The sequence below is a fragment of the Furipterus horrens genome, unplaced genomic scaffold (assembly GCF_987537825.1).
Source record: "Furipterus horrens unplaced genomic scaffold, mFurHor1.1.pri manual_scaffold_11, whole genome shotgun sequence".
In the NCBI taxonomy this organism is placed as follows: Eukaryota; Metazoa; Chordata; class Mammalia; order Chiroptera; family Furipteridae; genus Furipterus; species Furipterus horrens.
Genome location: NW_028327181.1, coordinates 21,589,646 through 21,613,416, shown reverse-complemented (window position 1 = coordinate 21,613,416; position 23,771 = coordinate 21,589,646). Strand labels below are relative to the sequence as shown.

The 23,771-nt window shown below is 42.9% G+C and overlaps 1 protein-coding gene across 3 annotated transcripts in view; it reads left to right on the top strand.

Moving 5' to 3' along the window:
• Positions 1-22,409, top strand: part of CDON (cell adhesion associated, oncogene regulated) — an 86,999-nt gene extending 64,590 nt beyond the window's left edge. For all 3 annotated transcript variants that reach the window (XM_090292553.1, XM_090292552.1, XM_090292554.1), the window contains exons 15-20: positions 3,804-3,926; positions 7,111-7,332; positions 9,298-9,578; positions 12,169-12,248; positions 21,280-21,554; positions 22,094-22,409. In XM_090292553.1, coding sequence (XP_090148679.1) covers positions 3,804-3,926; positions 7,111-7,332; positions 9,298-9,578; positions 12,169-12,248; positions 21,280-21,554; positions 22,094-22,257 — 1,145 coding nt within the window. In that variant the 3' untranslated portion in view covers positions 22,258-22,409. The remainder of the gene's footprint in view (positions 1-3,803; positions 3,927-7,110; positions 7,333-9,297; positions 9,579-12,168; positions 12,249-21,279; positions 21,555-22,093) is intronic.
• Positions 22,410-23,771: the final 1,362 nt, after the last annotated feature.

Below are 23,771 nucleotides of genomic sequence, written 5' to 3'. Positions count from 1 at the left end.
AATCAGTGGAGTCCTAAAAGAACAATGGAATGAATGTCTGGGATGATCAGGCTGGAGAAAAGATGACTAACAAGCAGCAGGATCGTTGTCTTCAGCTCTGTAAGGACTGTTAGTGGAAGAAAAACTCAGTCATCGGGGGAGAGGCAGTTAAAAGGAAACGGTATAAAGGAAGGACTGTCTAACACAGCATTTCTAACATAGGTTCTCTCATAAAAAACAAAGCCGCCAGTTTTGGGAGTGCTTTCAATGATATCTTGGAAGGGATTCTTGCTTTGGGAGGAAGGCTTCTTTCAGGGGTTTCTTTCACTCTTAAGATTCTGATTCTTTGCAATATTAATGTCCTAATGGACCATGTCAGAAAATGGCCATGGGCCAAGCTTATGTTCATGTGCCTTCTTGATATCTAATATGGTGTACAGTTTTTTGTTATAAGTAGTCTTACAATAAATTACTTTAAATATGCTCTACACATCACACTTCTTTAAATATTATAGCATTCCTCTTAATGTTTATCCAGTGGAACTACTTTTGTTTTTTCGGCAGCCGTCCGTCTCGAGAGACGATGGTGTAGCTTCTTAAGAGTCTATCTGCACCGCCGAGAATGGCTGTGCAGTCCGACTGGGGAGTGACACGGTATCTGTCTCCTCCCGTGTTGAATCGACATCTTGCGATGACGCTGGAGTGTCCTCTCCAGTGAAGCTGAAGCTACAGAGCCTGGGCAGGGTGATATGGAGGGTCTGCTGTTGCCCATGCAGCAGACCCCCCCTCTCTTCGCAGCTGAAGGGTCCAAGGGAAAGACGGAGTCAATACAGCTTGGCTTCAGGTGCGCCGCAGGAGTTGCCGGTGTTGACTACAACGTCAAACCGCCTTAGGGACTCTGGCTCCGGATTTTCTGTCGGGGTTTACTCCCTTAGCCTTTCCCCTGAAGAGGTATGCCGCAAGGCAGCGGAGGTTTTTTGGAGTCAGACTTTTCCTTCTCTGATGTGCCCTGACTGGAAGATCGAACCAGCGACACTTAGCTCGCAGGCCGACGCTCAATCCACTGAGCCAAACCAGCCAGGGGAAACTACTTTTGTAATGCAGTGAAAAATGTACCATCTGAGTTTTAATACCTGGCATGGAGTAGGTGCTCAGGAAATATTTGTTGAATGAAATTGTTTCTCTTTTCTTAATCTGAAATAGTAGAAAAGAAATCAGTCCCTAAAATTTGCTTCAAATATGAAGAATTGGGGAAACATAGAAAGATCATTGTTAGTCGCAAAATAATCTGTGAAGTAAAGATAGGAGCTGCCTTGAGGGAGAAATCCCCGGAGGAAGCAAGCGGAGGACCCCTGGGTGCTGGTAACCCTCTCCCTCTGGACCGAGGAACAGGGACCATTCAGTGAGCTGTACAGTTATAGATACTTCTCCTCATACATAGTCGACTTCATAGAAAGGCTATTTAAAAAAAGAAATGGAAAGAATTGTTAATCCTACATTTTAGTCCTAGTGACGTCTTCATTTCAGTGCAGCTGGGTCAGGAGAGTGGGGCTGTCAGGTTTTTATTTTTTAAATCTTTTGACAGAGGTTAAACATTTCTGATAAAATAGTTTTAAACAGGCAAATGTAAATAAAATGAATATCCCTCTCTTTGTCTCCCTCTCTCTTGTCTCCCTACCTTCCTAGCTCTCTCTAGAAATATCCACTGATGAACAGTTTTAAACTGTATTCTGTAGTTAAGTCTCTGAACTTTTACGAGCTTGTGTGATGTGAATATTGAGTGTGGGACCGGGAATTTACTTTGAAGGCGCTTTTGTACCCAGTAGTCGTCTGTGAATGTGAGTTTAGCCCTTATGGTTCACCGAGAACTTGTTTATAAACGTAATAGATGGAGCAGTTAGATGTTTAAGTGGGCTTCACTGTCTGTGTAATTTGCTTATTTCTTATTTTCAAGTTTATGCATTTGGAATTCTTTTTGTGGCATTTAGCAACTATTGGCCTGTTCTCCCAAACCAAGGAACAAAAGTGTTTATCCTTTGAACGTAAAGCTGTCTTTAAAGGCAGGTTTTAGATTACTTCTGTATATTGACTGAAAATTGTTGAAGCTTTTGAAAAAAAAATTGAAACTCAACATTGTTAAAGAATACAGTAAGAGGACAATTATATTGTTATCCTATTTCTGAATTAAGTTCTACATTTAGATGAACTGTAAATGTTTCTAACATATACCAGTGCTTGCTTTCTGGATATTTTTATCTTATAAAGTGAAATTGAGTTCCAAATAAATCAGAATAATCAGTCATTTGATCTCTAAGTCTGTGCTTTTGGCTTTTCACCTTTTGTAAAATATCATTTGAGGAAAAAATATTGCCTGTTGATTTTCAACCTAATGATGCAATGGAATATTAATCTATTATCTTAGCTTTTTTCTTATTAGTAGATATCAGAAGCTTAGTTTAATTCCATTTTTACTGCTATGAAAGGAAAACTTTAAATCTAGTGTAGTAAATCTTCAAGGGGATGTTTATAGTTAGGTGAGTGTAGGGCTGGGCCAGGCAAGACCTGGGGGTAGAGAGAAAAAAATAGACATTTTTAAGAAAGATTTTGGAATTTAGAAATTAGTTTGTTCTAGTCGCAACCAGATTTTGAGTCAAGTTTCTTTTAAGGTTCTCTTTACATTTATAACTGGAGCATAGATTCCTCACTTACTGAACTCTTCGGAGTCCCTTGATCCTAAACCAACAAGTTCTTCATCATATAAAATATGGGTCTGCATGAAGGAGAGGTTTTGTGTTGGCGGCCTGGGGGAGGGGCTGTGTTTCCAGATTGAAATATGTTTGTCTGTGTTGAATTGGAAAGGAGCCTGGTGCTATCGGTCCCGTCAGCCAAACAGGCCTGACTTGTGTGTGCGGATGCTTTGTCCCCTGCTCCTTTAATTAAGTCTTAAATCAGCTGGTGGTATAGTTTCTAAGAAATAGTGGAAACAGTTTGAAGAAGTATTTTGTAAGAGGGATTAAAGGTGCTTGAAGAGTTCATTAAATTTGGCAGAAGTGTCCTGTTTATTAATGTTTGTCACAGACCCATAGAAGTGAAAATGGAGAGTGATTTTTATACCAGAGTGTGGAGCTGAGGAGTGTTTCTAAATGAAGCGTTGGCCGTGCGCCATGAATAACAGAATCATTCTATTAGAGATGCTTGTGTGGTTGGAGACCCTGACCCAAAAGAAAAGACGTGGTGGGAGCAGTAGCCGAGAGTTTCCCAGGGTGGGTTTTGCTTTCTGATTATTCTTAACCATTTATTCGGGCATTTGTTTATATGTCAATTGGCGTCACATTCATTGCAATGGAGTGGAGAGTTTGGCCAAGGCCTGTGCTGTCGGTGGCCACGTGTTCTGGGAAAGGCACCGTTTGCTGATGTCACACGGCCTTGCTTCCTGTGGGCGGGCAGTGGGCTGACGGGCTGAAACAGAGGATCGCAGTACTTGAGGGTTTTGTTTTGTTTAACCTGTGTAAAAAAAATTAATATGTATTTTACAAAACACTCACAAGTAATTATTTGTAATGAAACAAAGTTTTACTACCAACACACAGGTATAGCTTTAATTCACTTTATCTGTATCATTTTTTTCATGCCAGGTAATAGAAATGTGATTTTTCTGTGGTGCATCGCTAGAATACTTGCATTAAGTACGTTTTTATTACACGAACTGACTCTGTGGTAATGGACGCTGCTCCCACCTCATTTTGAAATTATTAAGTAATTACATTGACTGTATCATTTAGGTTGCATGATACGGGAGCCTTCTCTTTTGTTTTCCTTTGTAGGTTCCAAGCAGTGGCACATGATTGGGCACCTGCAGCCAGAAACCTCCTATGATATTAAGATGCAGTGCTTCAACGAAGGGGGAGAGAGTGACTTCAGTAACGTGATGATCTGTGAAACAAAAGGTCAGAGCGGTGGGAATCTGTGCTCTGCCCCGGGAGGACCTAGAACTCCAGACTCTGCATGAGCCCTAAGCCCCTGCTGCTCGGGACCTTTTCCTGGGTGCATACATTTAGACTGTCTGAGCAGAAAGTGTAGTGTGTTGGCTAGAGCACTTGTCTAAAAAGTAGTTTACATAAGCATCGCTCACGTTTATTGATTTCTCTGTCATTCTGAGTAAGTCACTTCCCTACTCTTTTTCTCCATCAAGGGACCAGAAATATTTGCTGACTAATTTCTGAGGCTGCCATGAGAATTAGAATACTAAACGAGATACCTAAGAATTTTTAGGCTAAGTGCAACATATGTTTAAAGTGGTTTCTGGAACAGCAGATATGTATAACACTACTCGTTTAATTAAGTATAGTAGTTAAGTTCAGAATTAACTATCGCTAAACTGAAATTCTCAACCTGCCTGCATACATAGATTAACTGAAATATTGCCGTCTTTAAAGAAGGAAGATAGAATGGAAACAGCTAATGTGGGTATTTACAGATCAAAAGCTCTCGTGTTCGGTCTCAATTAATCTGACCGAAAAAGAGTCATTTTTCCTTGTGTCTATTTTCAAGAGCCAGGGTAAACCTCCCAGAGTCCTCTAGTAGGCCCCCCGACTCCCCCCATGTCTCACTGGCCAAAGCTCCGTCACATGCCTCCCACCCTATTCCCAGGATGGATGATGGGTCAGGATCTACTCCAGAGTTCTGGGGGATCCCGTGGGCACCTAAACAAAATTGAGGGCCTGCTAGCGTGGGAGGAGGAGGCTGTTGCATGGACTGGGCAGCCTTTAGCATCTGCTCCAGGTGCTTTCATTACCCTGATTTAAAATGAGGAAACTGAGAGTCAAGGAGACCCTCGTATTACATCAACATTTAAGCGTATACATACATACACCTTTAGACTTATCTGGAATTTTATTTGGTTTAGCACATATTTAAGGGCCTTTTTGTATCAGACAATTTGCTGTATTAATGGGCACTCCTTAGTTGCCCCTAGAATGCTGTCATACTCGAGAAAAATTAAATAAAAATGAAATTTATCATCTCTGTCCCCAAGACATTTAAGACTCTAGCCACACAAAACATACAACACAGACAACAATGTAATAACTGTGTTGTTTAAATGGTATTTTAGCAGAGCTGTGTCTGTAATAGTGTGCCTCATTAATTGACTTTGACTTTGCTGGGGAATCAAAGGTCCTTTCAGAGAAGTGTAAAATGAAAAACCTTCTTTAAATGTTAACTCTTCATGTGGAACGACTTTCTGATGTATTACACAGTTCCTGGCCTGTTTAAATAGAACATATTATATACAGCCCTGGCTTGTGTGGCTCAGTGGACTGAGTGCTGGCCTGCAAACCAAAGGGTCACTGGTTCGATTTCCAGTCAGGGCACATGCCTGGGTTGCAGGCCAGATTCCAAGTTGGGGGCATGCGAGAGGCAACCACACTGTTTCTCTCCCTCTCTTTTCTCCCTCCCTTTCCTTCTCTCTAAACAAACAAACAAACAAAAACATTATGTGCAAACTCACCTCATTAAAGAAATGCCTCAAGGTTCTTATGATTGTCTTATCTTTAGTAGTTCATGAAGGTTTTGGGGGTGCAGGAGATGCTGAAGGCCCATCATTGCCCCACCCTCAAGATCATAGACTGTCGGGATTTTTCTTTAGTTCTTCTATTCTCTTTATGTTTTTTTCATGTGAGTTTATGTGTGTGTATGACTGTGTTCCAATATCTTTATGTTTTTCATGTCACCTTCCTTATTTCATGTTCTGAGCTGTGTTTTATTAATGTCTGTGGGTCTGCCTGGCTCACTCCTCACTGCAGAAGTTTTTAACTTTAGCAAGAGGTCAGCAACCAGATCATCAAGCTTGATAGAATTGTGAATAAATTAAGGATAAAGAAAGTGAATAAACCTGAAGGACTTCCCTGTGAGCAATCATGATCTTTAATGTATAATCTGTAACATCCATTTTACCTCAGAAACTTGTTTGTTTTCTTTAGAATTGGCAGGGACCTGAGAATTGTTTAATCCCAAATACTTTAATTTCCTTTAGAGTCTCTGCCAAGTCTCTCTCTGGCTTTCAGTGACGGAGAGCTCTTTCCATTGAAAGGTGGCCTCTCCTTCACAGTTCCCGGCTCTGCTCTGTATGGCTCCAGTGGCTAGAAAATGGAACTCCAGTATAATGCTAAAGCTGATTCTCTAAAAGACCACTCTGTTCATACGGGTTGTTAGGTGCCATTGCATGAAGTGTAGTGTAATAAGGAATAATCATAACAAAACTGAACGCTGCCGTGTGCGAGGCTCTGTTCTAAGTGCTTTACGTGGATTAATTCGCTTACTCTTCATTCCAACCTTGCGATGGAGCAGTTCTTATCATCCCCATTCTCCACACACAGAGGCTGAGTCGTGGGGGTTCACATCATACGGCTGAGGCCCCGTTGGGGAGCAGGGTACAGACTGAGGCAGTCTGCTCCGAGGCCAGACTGGCCACCCCTCCACCCCACTGGCTCCCCATCGCACCTAAAGCGTGAAGAGTGTGGTATTTGGGGACAGGGGAAAAGGGGGTTTGAGTCCCACCTGTTGTTAACTCTCATCATCACTGTTACATCAACAAACCAGGTCAGAGGAGTGCATTTACATGAACTCCAAACGTTTTTGGTTTTGGAATGCTTAATATTTATGTGTGAGGTTTTTGAGGATTGTACATAATGGTTCTAATAGTCCAAAGTCATATCTTCTAATATTAGTCACATGGTGGAGGCATAAAATATATATTCTGAATCTTACTCAGCTCAAAGTATATCAGATGGAAAGGAGTTTCTGTCCCACGAATGAGCTGAAATGCTCTGTTTCCGCTCTTAGGGAGTCTTCGACAAGTACATCCGAGCAGATAATCAGCAGTTTGGGTTAGACCAAGTGCGTATATTTCTCTGATGTTATGTTTTCTCCAGAATTTGTCGACTAAAACTCTGGCACATCAGATTTTAAAACTTTTGAGCCCTTTTTGTGACTCATTGGTGGTCAGATCATCTCAGTAACAAGTATAAACAGACTGGCTTACATTCCTAACCAGACCTCCTCTGGAGAATAAACCATTTCATAGAGTCTGTGTTCACTCTGACATCATGTTTTTCTTTCTATTCCAACCAGTGAAACGTGTTCCTGGAGCTTCTGAGTATCCTGTCAAAGACTTGAGTACCCCTCCCAGTTCCCCTGGAGGTGGGGGGAACGTGGGGCCTGCAGCCAGCCCCACCAGGAGCAGTGACATGCTGTACCTGATAGTGGGCTGCGTGCTGGGTGTGATGGTCCTCATCCTCATGGTCTTCATTGCCATGTGCCTGTGCAAGAACCGCCAGCAGAGCGCCATACAGAGTAAGGCATTCCTAAGCCTTTCCTCCTCTTCTTTCAAAATGCCAGGAGACAAGTGTTGTCAGAGTAAATATTGATTTCTGACTGTTCTGTGTGTTAGTGTCATGGCATAAAACACATTAGCTGCTGTTCATTCAGAGGAGGTGACTTTAAAACTGTTTCAGCTGTCAACCAAAGTAAGTGGAGCATCAGATTAAATTGCCCAGTGGAAATAAACAGCAAAGCCAAAGCTAAGCCCGTCTCTAAGTAAACAGCTGACTTTGCACTGGGAAGCTCTGGCTTCGTCAGACCACCAAAGAGGATGAGTCCTTGAAGCGCGAGCTTTGCGGTTGCCCCAGGAACACCTCCATCGTGCACAGATCCCGTCAGCAGGGAATAGAAAAGGCAGCGAATGACACATGTGAAGATAATGTGGCTCTGGTTTGGGACCGATGTGCCCACACTCCTCCAGGGGCACCCCGTCCCCCAACGCAGCTAGTAAGAGGGGTGCCGAGACCAGCGATGGCGCTGTGTTAAAGCACAGAGCTCAGAGCGCTTTCCCTTCTCTCTGCCCGGCTCCTGTCCTCTCACCGTCCCACTTGCCCTGTTCCCCCAGCTGTGAGAGCACGGGGTCATCACATCACACAGGGGCTCTCACCTTCGATGGGTGGAAGTTTTGGGTTTTCCCGTTGGCCCAGAATAAGAGAATGAAAGAAAAGCAAAGGGCGACAGCAGCAGTGACAGGGACTTCCAGCTTCTGGGGGCCGGTTCCCGCACACACGGGTCTCTTTGTAGTTTGTACTGGGAGGCGCGAGGGAGTGATTTTACTGACTCGGTGCCTTCCAGGAGGAGACACACAGGGAGAGAGGTGGCAGCCGCGGTGGTGCCAGGCTGCAGGGACTGGAGGTCACTTCACTGGGTCATTTTCTAAATGGTTTTAATGTCATTGACTGCCGTCGGGTGAGGGTGTGCTGAATTATTAAAAGGAAAGGAATGATTTGGTTTTCTGAGCAAGACTAATCTGCTTAAAGTCATTTTTTTGTGACTTGAGAATATGTTTAAAGATGAGAATTTAAAATAATAATGTTCATTCAGCCATTCATCCAAAAGGAACCCACTGGCTGTCGGGAGTGTTCCCGGCCCAGGGGCCCACAGTGGTGCTGTAAAGGCCAAAAGGTGAACGCGGCCCCAGCCCGCGCCGCACGCAGTTCCCCGGGGAGGCTGAGCAGGCAGGCTGGCAGCGGCGCGGCTGTGCGGGGGGCTCAGCAGTGGGGGGGTGGGGGGCGCCCCGTCCCATCTCGGTGTGCTCTGCTGCGGCTGAAGAACTTGTCAAAGCTCTGACAGCAAATTCTGTGTCACTTAGACACTGTGCTTTCTAAGGGATGTTTTACTTTTTCTAAGTATACTTCTGGAAATCAAAATTCTGAGGCAGTTGTGTAAGTGGTTTTAATATAAGAAAATGGAATAGTTGCCTTTTGCCTTTAGTACTTCCCAACTTCCCAAGGGGCTACAATGACCAAGGAACTATGACTAGTCAGTAAACGTATATACAACGCCATCCTTTTCCTTAAAAGTGTTATTTATTGCTATTTGAAATACCCTGCCTGTAGTTAGCTTTTTGTCATTTTATACAATTTCTCTCAGCACTTTGAAGTGTATGGCAGTTTAAACACTTAGTGTTGCCAGTGCTGTGATCGTTTCAGCTTGCAGGATTTATTAATGCTCTTTTGAGTGGTGGCTCTCTGGTAAATTTCTCTTCTCCTCAACAGGGTCATAATTAACTCCTAGTTCCTAGATACACCCACACGATAAAGGCAATAATAGCAGTAACTTTATTAAAGCATGTCTCACAAGTAGGTTTTCACTGAACACTTTTAGAATGTTTTACTTTAGTGTATTTGTAGTTTCTTAGTGGTTTTATTAATAAAACTTCCTAAACAAGAAGATTGTCCTTTTCAGTATCTCTTTGGTGTTGTTCTCTCTTCACAGAGTACGACCCACCGGGATATCTCTGCCAAGGGTCAGAAATCAGTGGGCAGAGGATGGAGTATACTACTCTGCCCGCCACAAAGCGGAGGAATGGAAGTGTTCATGGAAGCTTCCTAAGCAACGGAGGCCTCAGCAACGGCTGCTCCCATCTTTACCATAAGGTCCCTAATGGAGTCAGTGGCATTGGGAATGGGAGCTTGGATGGAGGGCTTTACTCTGGGCACATGAGCTCTCTCACCAGGACACATGTGGATCTGGAACATCCTCGTCATCTAGTGAACGTAAGAGACCCCATTATAAATGAGCCCAGCCCTGTGCCCCCCTGTGCCGAGGCATAGGAGCCGGGCGGGCATGCTGGCTTTTTTCAGTGTGGGAACCTCTCTGGTCCACTGGGATGGAGTTAGTATGTATCCCTGGCAACCCCTTGGTCCAGAGTCATCTTTGTAAGATTTCTATTAGCTGGTAAGAGATGTATTCGTCAATTTGGTTTTTATTTTTAAATTATTTAGCACTGCAAATAGAACCTATAGCAAGTAGACCAGAAGTTATTCTTGAGGTGCAAGGGAAATACCATTGAGTGAAGACTGGACGAAGTACTTTAAATTCGATTGATTTAGAGCAAAGTTTGAATGCTCCTGTCGCTAGAGGAGTCAGGCAGATCGTGGCATCGAGGGAGGCGAGCGGGAAGGAGGCGACAGCTCCCGGGAGAGCAGGTGCGCCGCCTGAGAGCGGCGCTGTGGTTCGGCCCCTGCCGTGGGCGTGCGGGGCCCAGTGTGGCCGGGCCGCCTGCCTCTTCAGGACATAAATGTGGGTGAAATGGCCAGGCTTTTTCCATCTTGGACACTCGCTCCGGTTCTTGAAACCATTGTGCAGGCCGTGTAGACCACGTTTGCAGGCCCCAGCCTGACTGCTGACCCACCGTGAGCTGCTTTTGTTAGTTGGTGTGGTTGCCTGTAAGATTTTTGCATTTTACAGCATTAACATCATTAGCCACGAGAGGTGATGAGCCTTTAAAATACTTTAATTCAGGAATCACTAGCTGGTACAGTTTAGTTTCTGAATGGAAACAGAATGAGAAGCATATTTTAAATTTATTTTGTTTTAAGAGGTTCTCTGCACCAGGGAGCGTGACTTATTACATGGTTTGGATATACATCCACATTCTTTTCAACCAAGTAGATAATTTTAGTTGATCAAGTTTTATTTTGTGTCATCGTTCTGATTATAGATAAATTTGCCATAACCCACAGCGTGCTAAAAATCGAAGAAGTTTAGTTTTCTTTTATCTTCAACTTTAACAAAGATTTATTACATATTTGGAGAACAAAGTGATATATATTTGTATCTTAAAGCTAGAAATCTAATGGCTTTAGTGTGACCTAGCTTTAGTATGTTGCATTAAAAATACTTAATTTGCTCTAGTGCATCTCATTACCAAAAGAGAATAATGTTTTCATTATTTTGTGTAGAAAGACATGGCTCATATTAAGGCTTTCTAAACTTTTTTTGTCACCGTTCCTAGTCCAAACTACTAACATTATCCAAGAAGCTGAAGGGGAACATTAAAGTCTGAATAGCACATGCTGTTTCCATAAGAAGAAAAAATAAGTCTGATATTTGCTTTAGTGTTTGAGCATAGTACTTTTGTTCTGTGAACAATGACTTGCTGTTTAAATATAGTTACCCTATTAGGTATAAAATTTTAGAGGTTATCACCTGTGATTTTAACTCATTAGTTTTCTTTCTCTTCTGGGTGGGAGGGAATCTGGAAATTTAAAAAATGATGGTCATCATAAAAATCATTAATTCACTTTAATATGGTTAGTGATTCAAGTAAGTACATTACCCTGAAGATTGTTAACTTGATTTTCTGAAGCTCTGAGTTTACTCCCATCGGCTGGATATAGCCTAGGAATAGTCTCTCTCTCAATGTTTTCTTAAAAATTCCTGCTGCTAGCTGGATCAAGAACGTTGAGAGAAATTTTCAGTATTTTTGGTTTGCTCAGATTCTGGCTGTTGGTATGAGATGAATGGGAATGGAAAGCATTCTGGAAAAAACAATTGCCTGAACTTTTCCTAACCTTGAAGGCCTGCTCTGAGCGTGGGTGCTATGTGATGGTCTCCCCCACCCTTCTCAAATTCACTTCTGCTGCTTGTCATCTGAGAGCAGAATTTTAACCCTGACCTTACGGCTGGGTCAGTTAACTTCAGTTTCTAAGAACTCTTGCCATTGTATATGTCAAGTGAGCATTTTACCATGAGGTATGTGTTAATCTGGGCATTTTTCTTCATTGCTGGGCAGTTTCCGCCAAAAGCAACATCAAAATATTAATACTCCCCTCCAAGTCATTGCTGGCTGGGAATCTACTCCATCTGGAAAAATATAACATGTTTTAAAACTCAGTGTAGTCAAGTGAACAGACCTAATCGAAGTAATTACAGGAAAATGAAGATGCGTTTATCTTATGACATCATTCAGACATTTCCACCCTGTTTCTCCAACTGGCATCGCATAAAATTCTTCCATGACTGCTAGGAAAGTAGAAATGAACAGGAGGTTATAACGTAGAGTGTATGTTGGGCCCAGTAGGTTTGAGACACTGGGGGGAAATGACTAACCTTCTCCATCTGTTTGCCTCCTTCCAGTACAAAAATACATGGGAAACATGGCAGGGAAGGGTTTGGAGTACGGCTTTAGTACTGTGCAGAACTCCTTTGTGAAGCCAGTGAATACTGTTAAGCACAACATTGCTCAGGGAGTAGGGGACAGTGTGTGCGTTTATTACCCCTGGCTGGCTTTTGTCTTTGGAGTGTTCAGTTAGTGGTCCTGGCACCTTCAGCCCCCTTTCCCGTGTGCTTCCTCCTGACCAGGGCGGTGGGAGGTACACAGCAGTCCCCCAGACGGACCCCGCCGAGTGCCTCAGCTGTCGGAACTGTTGGAACAACAATAGGTATGTCGATATGTATTTGCACAGGTTGTTGTAAACAAGCATGTGACTCCTATTATTTTGTTTTCCCTTTAGCAAAAAGAGTTCTTCACAGTTTACCGAGGATGTAAATAGAAATCTCTGAATAAGGGAGGCCCCCTCTTTACAATTTTTATCTTTCTGTGCTTTGGTTTCTTTAGCAATATTGACAAAATTAAAGCCTGTGTTTCTAAGATATAAAACGTTCAATGTTTCTGAAGCCTTTCAATTAGAGTCATTTCCTGTGTGCAGACTTTGTCTTTCCTCACCCATTATTTTCCACTCTACGTTATGGGATGCTTTCTGCTCTGTGTTATAAATGAGAACAGGCTGAAATATTAGGGGAAAACCCCTGTGTGTATAGTAATGTTTTCTCTTGCCAGGTTATTCAATGCTTTTTTGAAAATTCTTGAAACCTTAAGGTAATTAAGCAGCAAAATCTTGCTCTATTTTACTTCTCTATTTAAAAAAATATTAAAAGTGAAATATATAACAATATTTCAAGCAAGACAAATAGGTAAAGTAACGTGTTTAAATTTTAACAGAATATTCACAGAGGTTTTGTACTACCTCTTAAATTCAAGGAATTTTAAATTATTGGTTGTATTAAAGTTGTATCTGTCAGAAATATTAGTTCTTTCTTTTACATAATGATAGTATTGGTTCACAGGGTCTCAGAAGTTTTTCCAACCTCTAAAACTCTACAATTTAAAAATTATCTCACTGGAGTTTTGATATTTCATTATTGCATTGGGATTTGACCCATATTTTTAAAATGAATTATAAGGTTACGAGTTGTGTCTGGGAGTTACCAAAACTGGAACTTGAAGGAGGATCCTGGTGACCATAGCACTAACAGTTTATTGCTTCAGCATGTGTTTTGAAAGTTGCAGAATAAAAGCAGTAGAGCTTCCTGGAGATTTTTCTTTATCTTTTACTTAATGCATCTTAGGGCTTATATGTTAGTAAGAGCCATCTTTCTGTTTTGTGTACTAAGCTTTGCCTGTCACATTTTTAGATTCTCTCTGCCCCCAGCTAAATGTTAACATGGCCATAACATTTAAGCCACAGTTTCATCCTGAGCTTGTCATAGGCTGTCACACAGCTCGTTAGTAACATGCTAAAGAGCCAGTAAAGAGATTTATGCACCTGGTAGCTAAGCAGATGGGTTAATGAAAACAAGTGGTGTTGCCTAAATGCGTAATGTTTTCCTCTGTGGTTCTGGTGGCCGTCAGCAGATCTCGACACTAAATGTCGATGTTAGAGTGATGTGACGCGAGAACCTCTAGTCTAAGAACAAGTAGATGTAGGCTTTGCCAGCGCTTAAATCTGTGATTGTGGGGAAGGTATATAACCCATTGGAGGCTATTTCTCCTCTGCAAAATGGAAAATTATCCTAGGTAATGTACCGTTGCCCGCCATGTGCTCTGAGTATGGATTTGGGTGATTTGCTGCTAATCATCTTTATGATGAGGGACCATCCTAGTACTAACACTACGTCCCATTTCCTTAAAAGAACTTAAATGACTTCTATTATCTTGCATTCATGGCCGTTTCCATGTGGTTGTGAGTGTGTGTGTATGTTTAGTGTTTGGGGGTGTTACGTGGCTTTTCCCTTTAGGCATTGGTCAATTATATTTCTATTTTCAAATTGATAACTTCTTGCATTTCATGTTTGAGGGTTCTGCTTTTTTGTGGAAACAGGATGAATTGTCTTCAGCCTGAACACACCAGCTTCTCTTTCTCCCTGGCTTAAATCTGCCTCCTCCGTGAGGGTGCACCCGGTTAGGGCACGTCTTCACTCGCCTGCATGGCCTCTCACGTTAGCCTGTGTCTCCTCTGGCTCCCAAAGCCACTGGGTGACTGGACACTAAGTAACTGGCCAGATAAATATTAGTAAATACCTACCTTCAGCTCTGGGACATTGAAGTCATTAAATTCAAAGCTTTTAACTCTTAAATTTGAAATTGAGGTAGGTATTTCCTTTCAGGAGCTCCCAAAATGGAAAAATTTGTACTAAGCTTCAGATGCAGAGAGGTCAACAACATGTGATTTACTCCCAAGATATGCTCTGTTAATCAGTTTTCACTTTTAGAATACAGGGATCCCTCACTTACCGCAGGTATTACGTTCTAGACACCCCCGCGATAGGTGAACATCCGCGAAGTAGGAACCTTACATTTATTGTTAGTATTTACTGTACAGTACCACAAAATCCCACAATGTAGCGAAAAATCCGTGGTAAATGATTAAATATAATATTTTTTAAAATCCCGCGATGCAGTGAGGCCACAATAAGTGAACCGCAATATACAGAGGGACTGCTGTATCAACATTATTACTAAGAATAAATTTGCATTTTCTAATGCCAGCTGCAATAGTGTGCACACAAGAAGAGCGTTTGTTGGGTCATGAAAAACGTTGGGCACTTGCGGGGTACTGCAGTAGGTTCCGAGGTGTTTCCCTGAAGAAGGAATTGCTAGTCATGGAAGTAGGAAGGCCATGTTTACACAACAGTAACTAGTCTAAGTCCCTGGAATAATTTGGCTGGTGAAATGCAAGTAGAGTAGTAGGATATAAAACTGCAGAACCTGCTGAGTTTATGTCATGGACAGCCCTGAATGTCAGGGTTTGGTCGTCTATTTAATAAACATTTACTGAGGGCCTACCAGGTACTCTGGAGAGCCCATAATCTAATAGTGAGCTTGAAATCTGGTGAGTCGAGTTTAAAAAAGCTCATTGAATCTTACATGGTTTTATAGTTAAGGAATGGAAATAATCCCTGTTGTTTCTGTAACATAAAGTACAGAAGGGATACAAGATTTTCACATCAATCAAAAGGGGTGGGGACGTCTGCTGTGGTTCAGTGGATTGAGCGTTGGCCTGAGAACCACGTGTCACTGGTTCAGTTCCCAGTCAGGGCACATGACTAGGTTGCACGTCAGGTCCCCAGTTGGGGGCGTGAGTGAGAGGCAACCACACAGTGATGTTTCTCTCCCTCTCTTTCTCCTTTCCCCTCTCTCTAAAAATAAATAAATAAACAAACAAATTAATTTTTTTTTTTTAAAAAGGGGGTGGGGAATGTGGGTTAAATGCTGACAAACACTGGGCTAGTAGCATCATAACTCTTTGTAAGGCTTTTCAGAAGGAGGGTGATTCATTCAGAGATGTGTTTAGGCTTGATAAGTGGCAGCAGCACACAGGTGGGGCTGGAGGAGGAGACCGGTATTTCCGTAACGAAGGCCTCAGCCTCCACGCGAGGAGTGGAGGGAGAAGGGAGGGGACGAGTGATTCTAGAGCTGAAATCTTTAGATCTCGGCCACTGACTGACAGGAATCTAGAAAAGAAGGTTCAGAATGAACAGAAAGTCTCAAACATGGATGACCTGCTAATTGCCATGGTGATAATCACAGAAACAAGAAACTTAATATGGTGATGTACTGAGGAAAGGGGATGGGTTTGGTGTGGGGCATGTAGAGTTTCAAGTGCCAGTTGGATAGCTTAGGTCGGGGAGACCAGTGGGGATGCTGGTCACGGGTTCACGGGGCAGATTGGAACTGTGCTGTCTATTTAAGGGTCATCTGTAGCCAAGTGACAGAGCTTAGAAATGGATGGAATCACCAAGGGAGACAGTAGATGTGGCTGAATATACTTATATATTTTATTATTTAAGGTATTCATTTGCTTTATTTCTTAAGTATTTGAAGTGGTTAGACATTTTCAAAATACATCCTGGTTTTTATTATTATTATTATTTTGCTTACTGCCTTGATGCATCAGAGAGTTGAGGAAAGAAGTGTGATAAACTAAAGAGAGTGAAAAGGAAAAAGGATTCGTTCATTCATTTACTCATTCCGCAAACATGTATTGAAGCTCTGCAGTGGGACAAACGCCAGGGAGGGTCCAGAGGAGAGAGGCAGCGGGCAGCACAGATGTTGTCCCTGCTTCACTGAGCTTGTTGGATGGAGAGACATATCTTTTAAAAAATGACATTACTAAATCAAAATGAATATATAATAAAGACTGGATGCATCAAAGGAAAAGTAAAGAATGTTTTAGAAAAGAAAGAACTCCTCCTAAGCCAGTAACATTTTGCTCTGAAGCTCTGAAGAATTTTGAACCTAAGTAAAAGAGGGGACAGGTCCAAAGCTTTCCAGGCAAAGGGAAGGTACTGCCTGTGCAGCGTCTCTGAGCTGAACGCCGGGATCCTCACAGAGCTCCGGGAAAGCCGATGTGGCAGGAACCTGGTAAGCAAAGGGACCAGAGATAAAAGTGAAATCAGATAACACGGAACCATGGCGAGCCAGGGAAAGCTTTTAGGTAGGACAGCAGTGTGATAAAACACTATGGATAGAGTGGAGAATAAATCGGACGGGGCAGGAGAGGACCCAGGGCACCAGTTAGAACGCGGTTGCAGTAGTCCAGGCGAGAAACTGCACTAGGACGTTTGCAGTAGGCATGGGGAGAGGTCGATGGGTTTGAGAGATTTAGGAGGAGCAATTAATAAAGAAATAAAACATGAGTCATTGGTCGATGAGGCAGACTGAGAAGGAGGTGTCAGGGACGGTGTCCAGGTAACGACGCAGCCACTGAGCTAGGAAAAGCTGCAGCAGGTGAAGGGAGACTGCTCACCCCTTAGCATACCTTTGGGAATCATCCTTTTAGACCCCTGTCATGCCTCATCTCACTCACCCTACCCGAGGTAGCTCTCCCAGTCCACAGAAGCCTGAGACCTGGCCACATCCCTCTGCGGCCTCTCCCACGTGGGCTCTTACCTGCCCTGTACCAGCCCTCCACATTCTTCCTTCTCCGCCTTTTTCGGCTTAAACTTAAATGCATTTCTCGGAGCAAACTTTTAAGAATTACGCCATTGCCAACCTCAGAGCCCCTTATCATCCCTCTGTTTTAATGAGCTATCTGGAGAGAAAACCTTGCTTTTATCGTCTAAATTGGAGTACTGACGTGAAACTTTCCGAACAGGTAAGAGGGCAATGCACTCTAGCCCTCAGTAGAGTTTAATTTGATTCTAGGGCTTTCCTGGCATGTTATGAATGACTGCCTCACTCTATTTAGTTAATTTGATCCTTTTCTGGGTTTTAAGAGTAATATAGAATTGCTCACTCTGAACAGCTACAGAGAAGCATACCTAATAAGCTTTTCATTGATCTAGTCCCCTACACTGAAGACGTAGTTGAGAAATCCTTGTGCAGTATGGGTATTTCAAGAGTTAAACAGATTTTAATAGAATAAATCAACCCTTTTCTATGCTTCTTTTCTCCTCCCCTCGATTCAGAAGGCAGCCGTGCAGTTCTGGATATGTAATCAAATGGGGCTTGTCAGTTGCTTGGTGAGTTTAATGGGAAGGGATTGACATTAAATCTGGTCTGTTTACCATAAGTCTTGATAATTTGTAGAGTAGAGGGGACACTGATGAAATTCACAGACAAGTGAGCTGAGAGGTCCCATCAGGAAGGAACAAGAAATTCACTTGAAGGGTCCGAGAGAGATTGGAAATAGGCAGGAAGTAGCCAAGTAAAAATCAGCTTGGAAAAATGTATATAACCCATCTGGGGGAAAAAGTACAAGCTGTGCAAGGCTAATAGTCAGGAGGAAACATGACTGTTGGGAACAGTGCTTTAGAAAACAAGCTGTTGCAAATGATCTCCAAGTGTTTGCATAATGATGACATCAGTGTCTGTGTCGTGGCGTTTGGGGACGCACTTTCACTGGCGGAACCTTCCACTGATGTCAGATAGGCTCAGATAAAAACAGTGTGCAGAGATGGGTATGAGACATTTTATGATCATAGGAGTTCTTTCAGGCCTCGGGTTTGATCTTCCCAGTTGGTTTGTTGAGTGTGAAGACAATTCCTGGTCTGGTATACCTGAACTCTTTCCTCTGGCAAGCTGACTTAAGCTTCAGCCCCTCTCCTACTCCTGGTCACCTAGCTCCTTCAGAACAAAGGAACAGGGCACACAAAACCTAAGAGTTGGTATCTCTTCCATCTATGGCCATCTGTCTTATTCCTTAAGAACAAAATTCAAAGCACTGTGTCTAGTTCTTTACACTGAGCAGGACCTTCCTTTGGGGACGTCTATGTCTCCTACTTCTAATATGGAGAGTGGGGGCGTGTTGTCAGGGAATCGGGGTTAGGGCAGTGCTTATGGCCTTTTGTTTGTAAGACTTGTGTGTGTGTTGTGTGATCTTGCCATGCTCTGTAATGCGCTTGGTCATTTCTTGTCACCAATAAACCGACTCCCCATAGGAAACTCCCACTCTGAAGTGGGGGTCACTGCAGGACCCAACAAAGAATGGACAAGCAGAGTAGTGGACAGTGTGGCCCTGGGGAACGTCCCCAGGGTCTTTTGCATAGTAACTGATGAACTCCCCCAGAAAAGGGCTACATCAGCCAAATGACAGACACGGTGGTAAGAGGAAACAGCAAATGCGAGCTGAATATTAAAGCAAGCCACTGGCGACATGTGACTGCTTTAGAAGTCTCAAGAACATATGTGTGAAGCTAAGCCTCTGACATCCAAGAGATTCATGGATGGTTAGTCCTTGCCCTCTAGGGATCATCAGAAGAGGAAATAATGCAAAATTCATCTAATAATCTAATCAGAGGAATTCCATCTGTAATTATGCTTAACAAATATTCAACTGGGTAATGGAATACTTCTCCAGAATATATTTCAGAAATGCTATATGATTGCACTGGAATGTCCAAAATATGTTTAGTCAAATACTAAAACAACATATTCTTTCAAACTTAATCCTGTACTACTATTCCAATCTATTTCCTAGTCTGCACTATTCAGATTATTGGTTAAAGGATATTTTAATATTTTTACGACACTATAGTCGTCATTTTCCTGTCTTACAGGTTGGTTGGACAAGTCTCTCTGCTATACTAAAAGATACCTTGGTAAACCAACAGATCTCAGACACCCTGAATTCTTGCAAAACAGTATGATTTGTGTCTGTAGCAAGATGCACAGAGTTCTATTTATTCAATGTTGTTTAAACTTAAAATTAAGAAAAGTAGTTTCATTAAGCTACACTTCAATGAATGCTTTCACTCCAGCTTAAATCAATAATAGCTGCACTTGAAACATTATTTGAAAAGCCTAAGAGAGAGAAATTATAAACTCTTTGTTTTGTATAAACAATATAATGTGCATCACAAGAGCGTCTTAGTAAATAGTACATATTTGCAGACATAGAAAATATCTGATTGCTTTAGAAATCTTAAGTAAAGCAGTATCATTATTTTATATGCTATACACCTAATTATATGCAGGACAGGTATTCCTTTTTTATAGATTATTCCTCTCTGCTTATTTTTCTTAGTATGTAACCCCCAAGTTAAAGCCATTTTTATGCCGACACAAGTAGACCTCTGGAATTGAATTAAAAGTTATGTGACCGAATTACTTACATTTGGTTATCTACATGGTAAATTACTGATCATTATCAGTTAGGATTTGGTGTAGTAGAAAATTTTTAATTAATTTGGTTTATTATATTGAAATTTTACTGAGTTTCATATGCCCCAGAAACATACCATCCCATGTTTAAAGGATGGGAATCCAAAGAATCCTTATCTTTGTTCCCTACCACTGTCTGTCTGCAGCATACTGCTGGTCAGCCCTGTGTGTTTCCTGCCTAACATGCCCAAAGCCAAGTGAAATGACTTCTCCGAACTTTTCCTTACTCCCAGTCTTAGAAATATATTTCTGAAGCTCCAGCTTCTGTTAATGGTGGACTAGCTTGATTATCCACAGGCAATAATGCTGAAATATGGACAATTTGGAAGTACTGGAGAGTAACCAGAAGCAGGCAGAAACCAAATAAGCCTAACCTTGAAAGACAGTGGCTGACATTTATTTACGGGTTTTGTCTGAAAGCATTTTTCAGTCTTGGGTCATGGACTCAAACAGAAGGTGTCAGAAGATGGAGTCCAAGGCCAACAGAAGGACTAGAAAATTAAAAGGGAAAAAAATCCAGTAAAAAATTTACTGTACATCTGAAGAAATAGGATTGTGATACTTCCTTAAGGGGAAAAAATTCAATAGAAACAGACCCAGAGATCACTCGGGTGTCACAATTAGCAGACAGTGGCTTCAGAGCTGCTATTAAAAATATGTTCAAGGATCTAAAGGAAGATAAACACACAATGAATTCACATATGGGGAATTCTGGCTGAGAAATAGAAACTGTAAAAAAAGAAAAAAGACCAAATGGAAATTCCAAAGCTGAAAAGTACAGTAACTGGAATGGGGAGTATGCTGGATGGGTTTAGGTGCGGACTGGAGACAGCAGAGGAAAGACGCAGTGAACTAGAAGATCGGTAGAAGTTATGCTGTCAGAAGAATGGAAGGGAAGACAGAACACATGTCTTAGGTGAAGACAAGAAATAAACGTGTGGCAGAATTGAAGTGAATGCTTGCTGCTAATACTAGCAATTAATTCTTGAAAGGAAGAAACTTGGAAAAGAAACAAGACCTTGATTTCGAATATCTAATCCTGGTGGTGTCCCTTCCAAGGGTGAGAGGGAACCTAGTGTCTGATTTCAAAGTAGGTTGTTTTCCTTGGTTTTCATAAGGTCATTTCTCTTAATGTGGACATCCGTGTCTCAGCTTTATCTCCTTTCCCGCCCCCCATTTCTTCCCGTGGCTAATGGCCTTTTCTTTCTGTGCGCTGTGTTCAGGGGCCAGATAATTGTGAACTAGGAAACCGCTTCTGACAGTGGACTGAGTCATCATATAAGGGAATAGGGCATCATAGAAGGTTGCATTCTCAAGTGGTTTGCTCTTTGATTTATTCTCCTGTTGTATCCCATGTTAACTGTAATTTTGGAGTTTTTGATATATCAAATCACAGTGGAGCATTTATTTTTAAGCCCCTGCCTCTGTTAAAAATCTGATACAAAATACCAACTGATATTGCAAAATAAGTACATTTTAATTACTGATCCCTCTAGACAAAATTGTTTCTTTCGGTTTGCACTTTGTAGGTGTTTCACCCAAACTAATGGCACTTTCAGCAGCAGCCCCCTTTCCGTGGTCCCCCTGGCCGCACCTTGTCATCAGGACGGCTTGGAAATGAAGCCCCTCGGTCACACAGCGATGCCTGTGTGCCAGGCCTCACCAGCCCCCAACTGTGGCCCGTCACCTGCGGAGAGCATCGAGGAGGAAGCCGCGCTAAGACCGGCCCACCGTACCTGCTGCCAGGACAGCAGGAACGACGTCACCTCTGACGCCACCGAAGAGGCAGCAGAGTCCAGCAGAGGTGCGGGGGACACGACAAACTCCAAGCTCCTAGAAGGCTGCAGTTAGCTACAGACAAGGGGAGACGGTGTGGGTGCACCCTCTCTGTGGTCAGCCCACGCATTTCTCCAGAGCCTGGGCGGGGTGTTGCATTCTTCGCTCGGATGAGACTACGTACATTTTTAAGTTTTGTTTTTATTCACCTCCTTCATCTCAGGCTGTGCATCCCATCGCCCTCCAGGTTCGGTTTGCGCCTGGGCAGCCGACTTGCTTGGAGGATGAATTTTGTGGTCATGGACCTCTGTTTCTTTAAGGCAGTGATTTGGGGGCTTTTAGTGTGTTTGCTTTAACCCTCGGAGGGGGTGTGTAACGACTCATGAGGGCGCAGGTTCATTTTAAACCTTTCTTACCTGTTGTCTCCCTCACACTCAAACTGAGCAGAATTGGGCTCTACTTTTACTCAGTATTCTTTCTTTATTGCTTGAAGTAATGTGTTTAGACTGCTTTGTGGAAGTCAGCCTTTATGATTTTACAACGCTCCCAAATCTTTGTGTTTTTCAGGAGACAGCTATGGCCATTCAGAGACAGAGAACAAAATTTTAAGTTGGAATCCGCTTATTTTGCCACCCGCTTCAAAGGACTGTACTGAGAAGACAGCACGGTCTCCTCCTGGCGTTCCGTTAGACAGCCCGTCGGGGGTCCCTCAGCAGCCCCAGGAGACCTGAGGACGCGCAGGTGACAAGTCACTTCCCACTTCAAGCTGTCGCTGCACAGACCAGGCCTGGGAACGGACTGTGAAGGACGTTAATTCAAATCAGAGAAAAGTCACTATTTATTTTTGTAGTAGTAATGTCATATGAATGTATCTTAAAATGTGTGCTCTTTTATATTATTTATGCCTTAAAATGTTCCCTTCCTCCCCCCTCAGTAGGAAACAACCTAGTTCTGCATAGTTTTCAATCATTCGAGAGCATTCCATGTTTTCCAAGAACCTCAGTGACAGACCCAGCCTGTGGGACGAGCCAGCCAGGAGGGAGGGGTGTGGGCCGTTGGAAGCTTCCAGATGGTGAGCTGTCTTTCACTGTTATATTACCAGACTCTCTGAGAACACTCTGCAGCAACCACAGTGGTAACCTGCTCTCTCTAGTAGCAGGTCTCTTAGGAAGTTTATTTGTGCCTTCCACAGAAGTGACAGCTGACCTGTTGACTCACTGTCTGTCTGCACGTGGGCACAGGTCGTGTGCCGCTCCCTGGGCCTCAGTCGGGCCCAGCGTCATGGGCCTGGCAGAGGTGTGGCTGGGTCCTTGCGGTCCCAGAAGGGGAGCCCAGGCCAGGGAGAAGAAGGGTGCCTTCAAGTCCCATGGCTTTAAAACTGCACTTGTTTATAAAATGCTCACCATGTGCTCCTTTTTAACTGTTTCTGAGAGCGGGGGCTGAGTAAGCCTTTCCACCGATGACTGTAAGAGAACGGGTTAACTCTGAAGAAGGCAGGGGAGGGTTTCCAGGGAGTGGGCCCAGCAGAGGCTCCCTCGTCATTAACACGGGACCGAAGCAAAGCCATCCTCGCCCAGCTTCCAACACGGAAGATGTGATGTCAGGGAAGCCTGCATGTGGAGGGTGAGGAGGGTGTGGTTTGAAGTTTCCTGACTTTTCTGCAGACTGCTGTCGGAAACAGGCACCTCAGGCTTTGCTAAGCCCAGTGCATCAATCACAGTGTGCTGCCCCTGAGTGACAGAGTATCTGCAGCTGCCTTTGGGAAGCTTTTCTTCTCCAAGTCTAAAAAAAGAGGAAAAAAAAAAAAAAAAAAAAAGCCCCAAACACAAAAACACTGTGTGTTGAATAGCTTGAGTCCAGCTTTAATGGATCATTGCTCCTTTTTGAGTTGTGCGTCCCTTTGGGGAAAGAAATGGAGAATGATTCCCTTTAGAGTCCAGCAGTTATAGCATAAATGAAAAAAATTTACAGTTTCCCAGAAATTACAGTGAAATAGACTAGAATCCTATGTTAACCAAGTTTCTATATAAGTGCATCAGTATTCCCTTACATATGTTTATATATTTTATTAATAGACTGTTAGTGAGATGTGCTGTGGAGGCTGAGTCTATGCAAGAACTCCTCCCACTAGAATGTAGTGAGTGTAGTTGCGGGATCAGGTATGAGGGATGCTGTCGGAGCCAGGTGCCATCCGGGTGTCCCTGCCTCTGCTGTGCGGGACTTCTTCATGTTGCGTAGGTGCAGT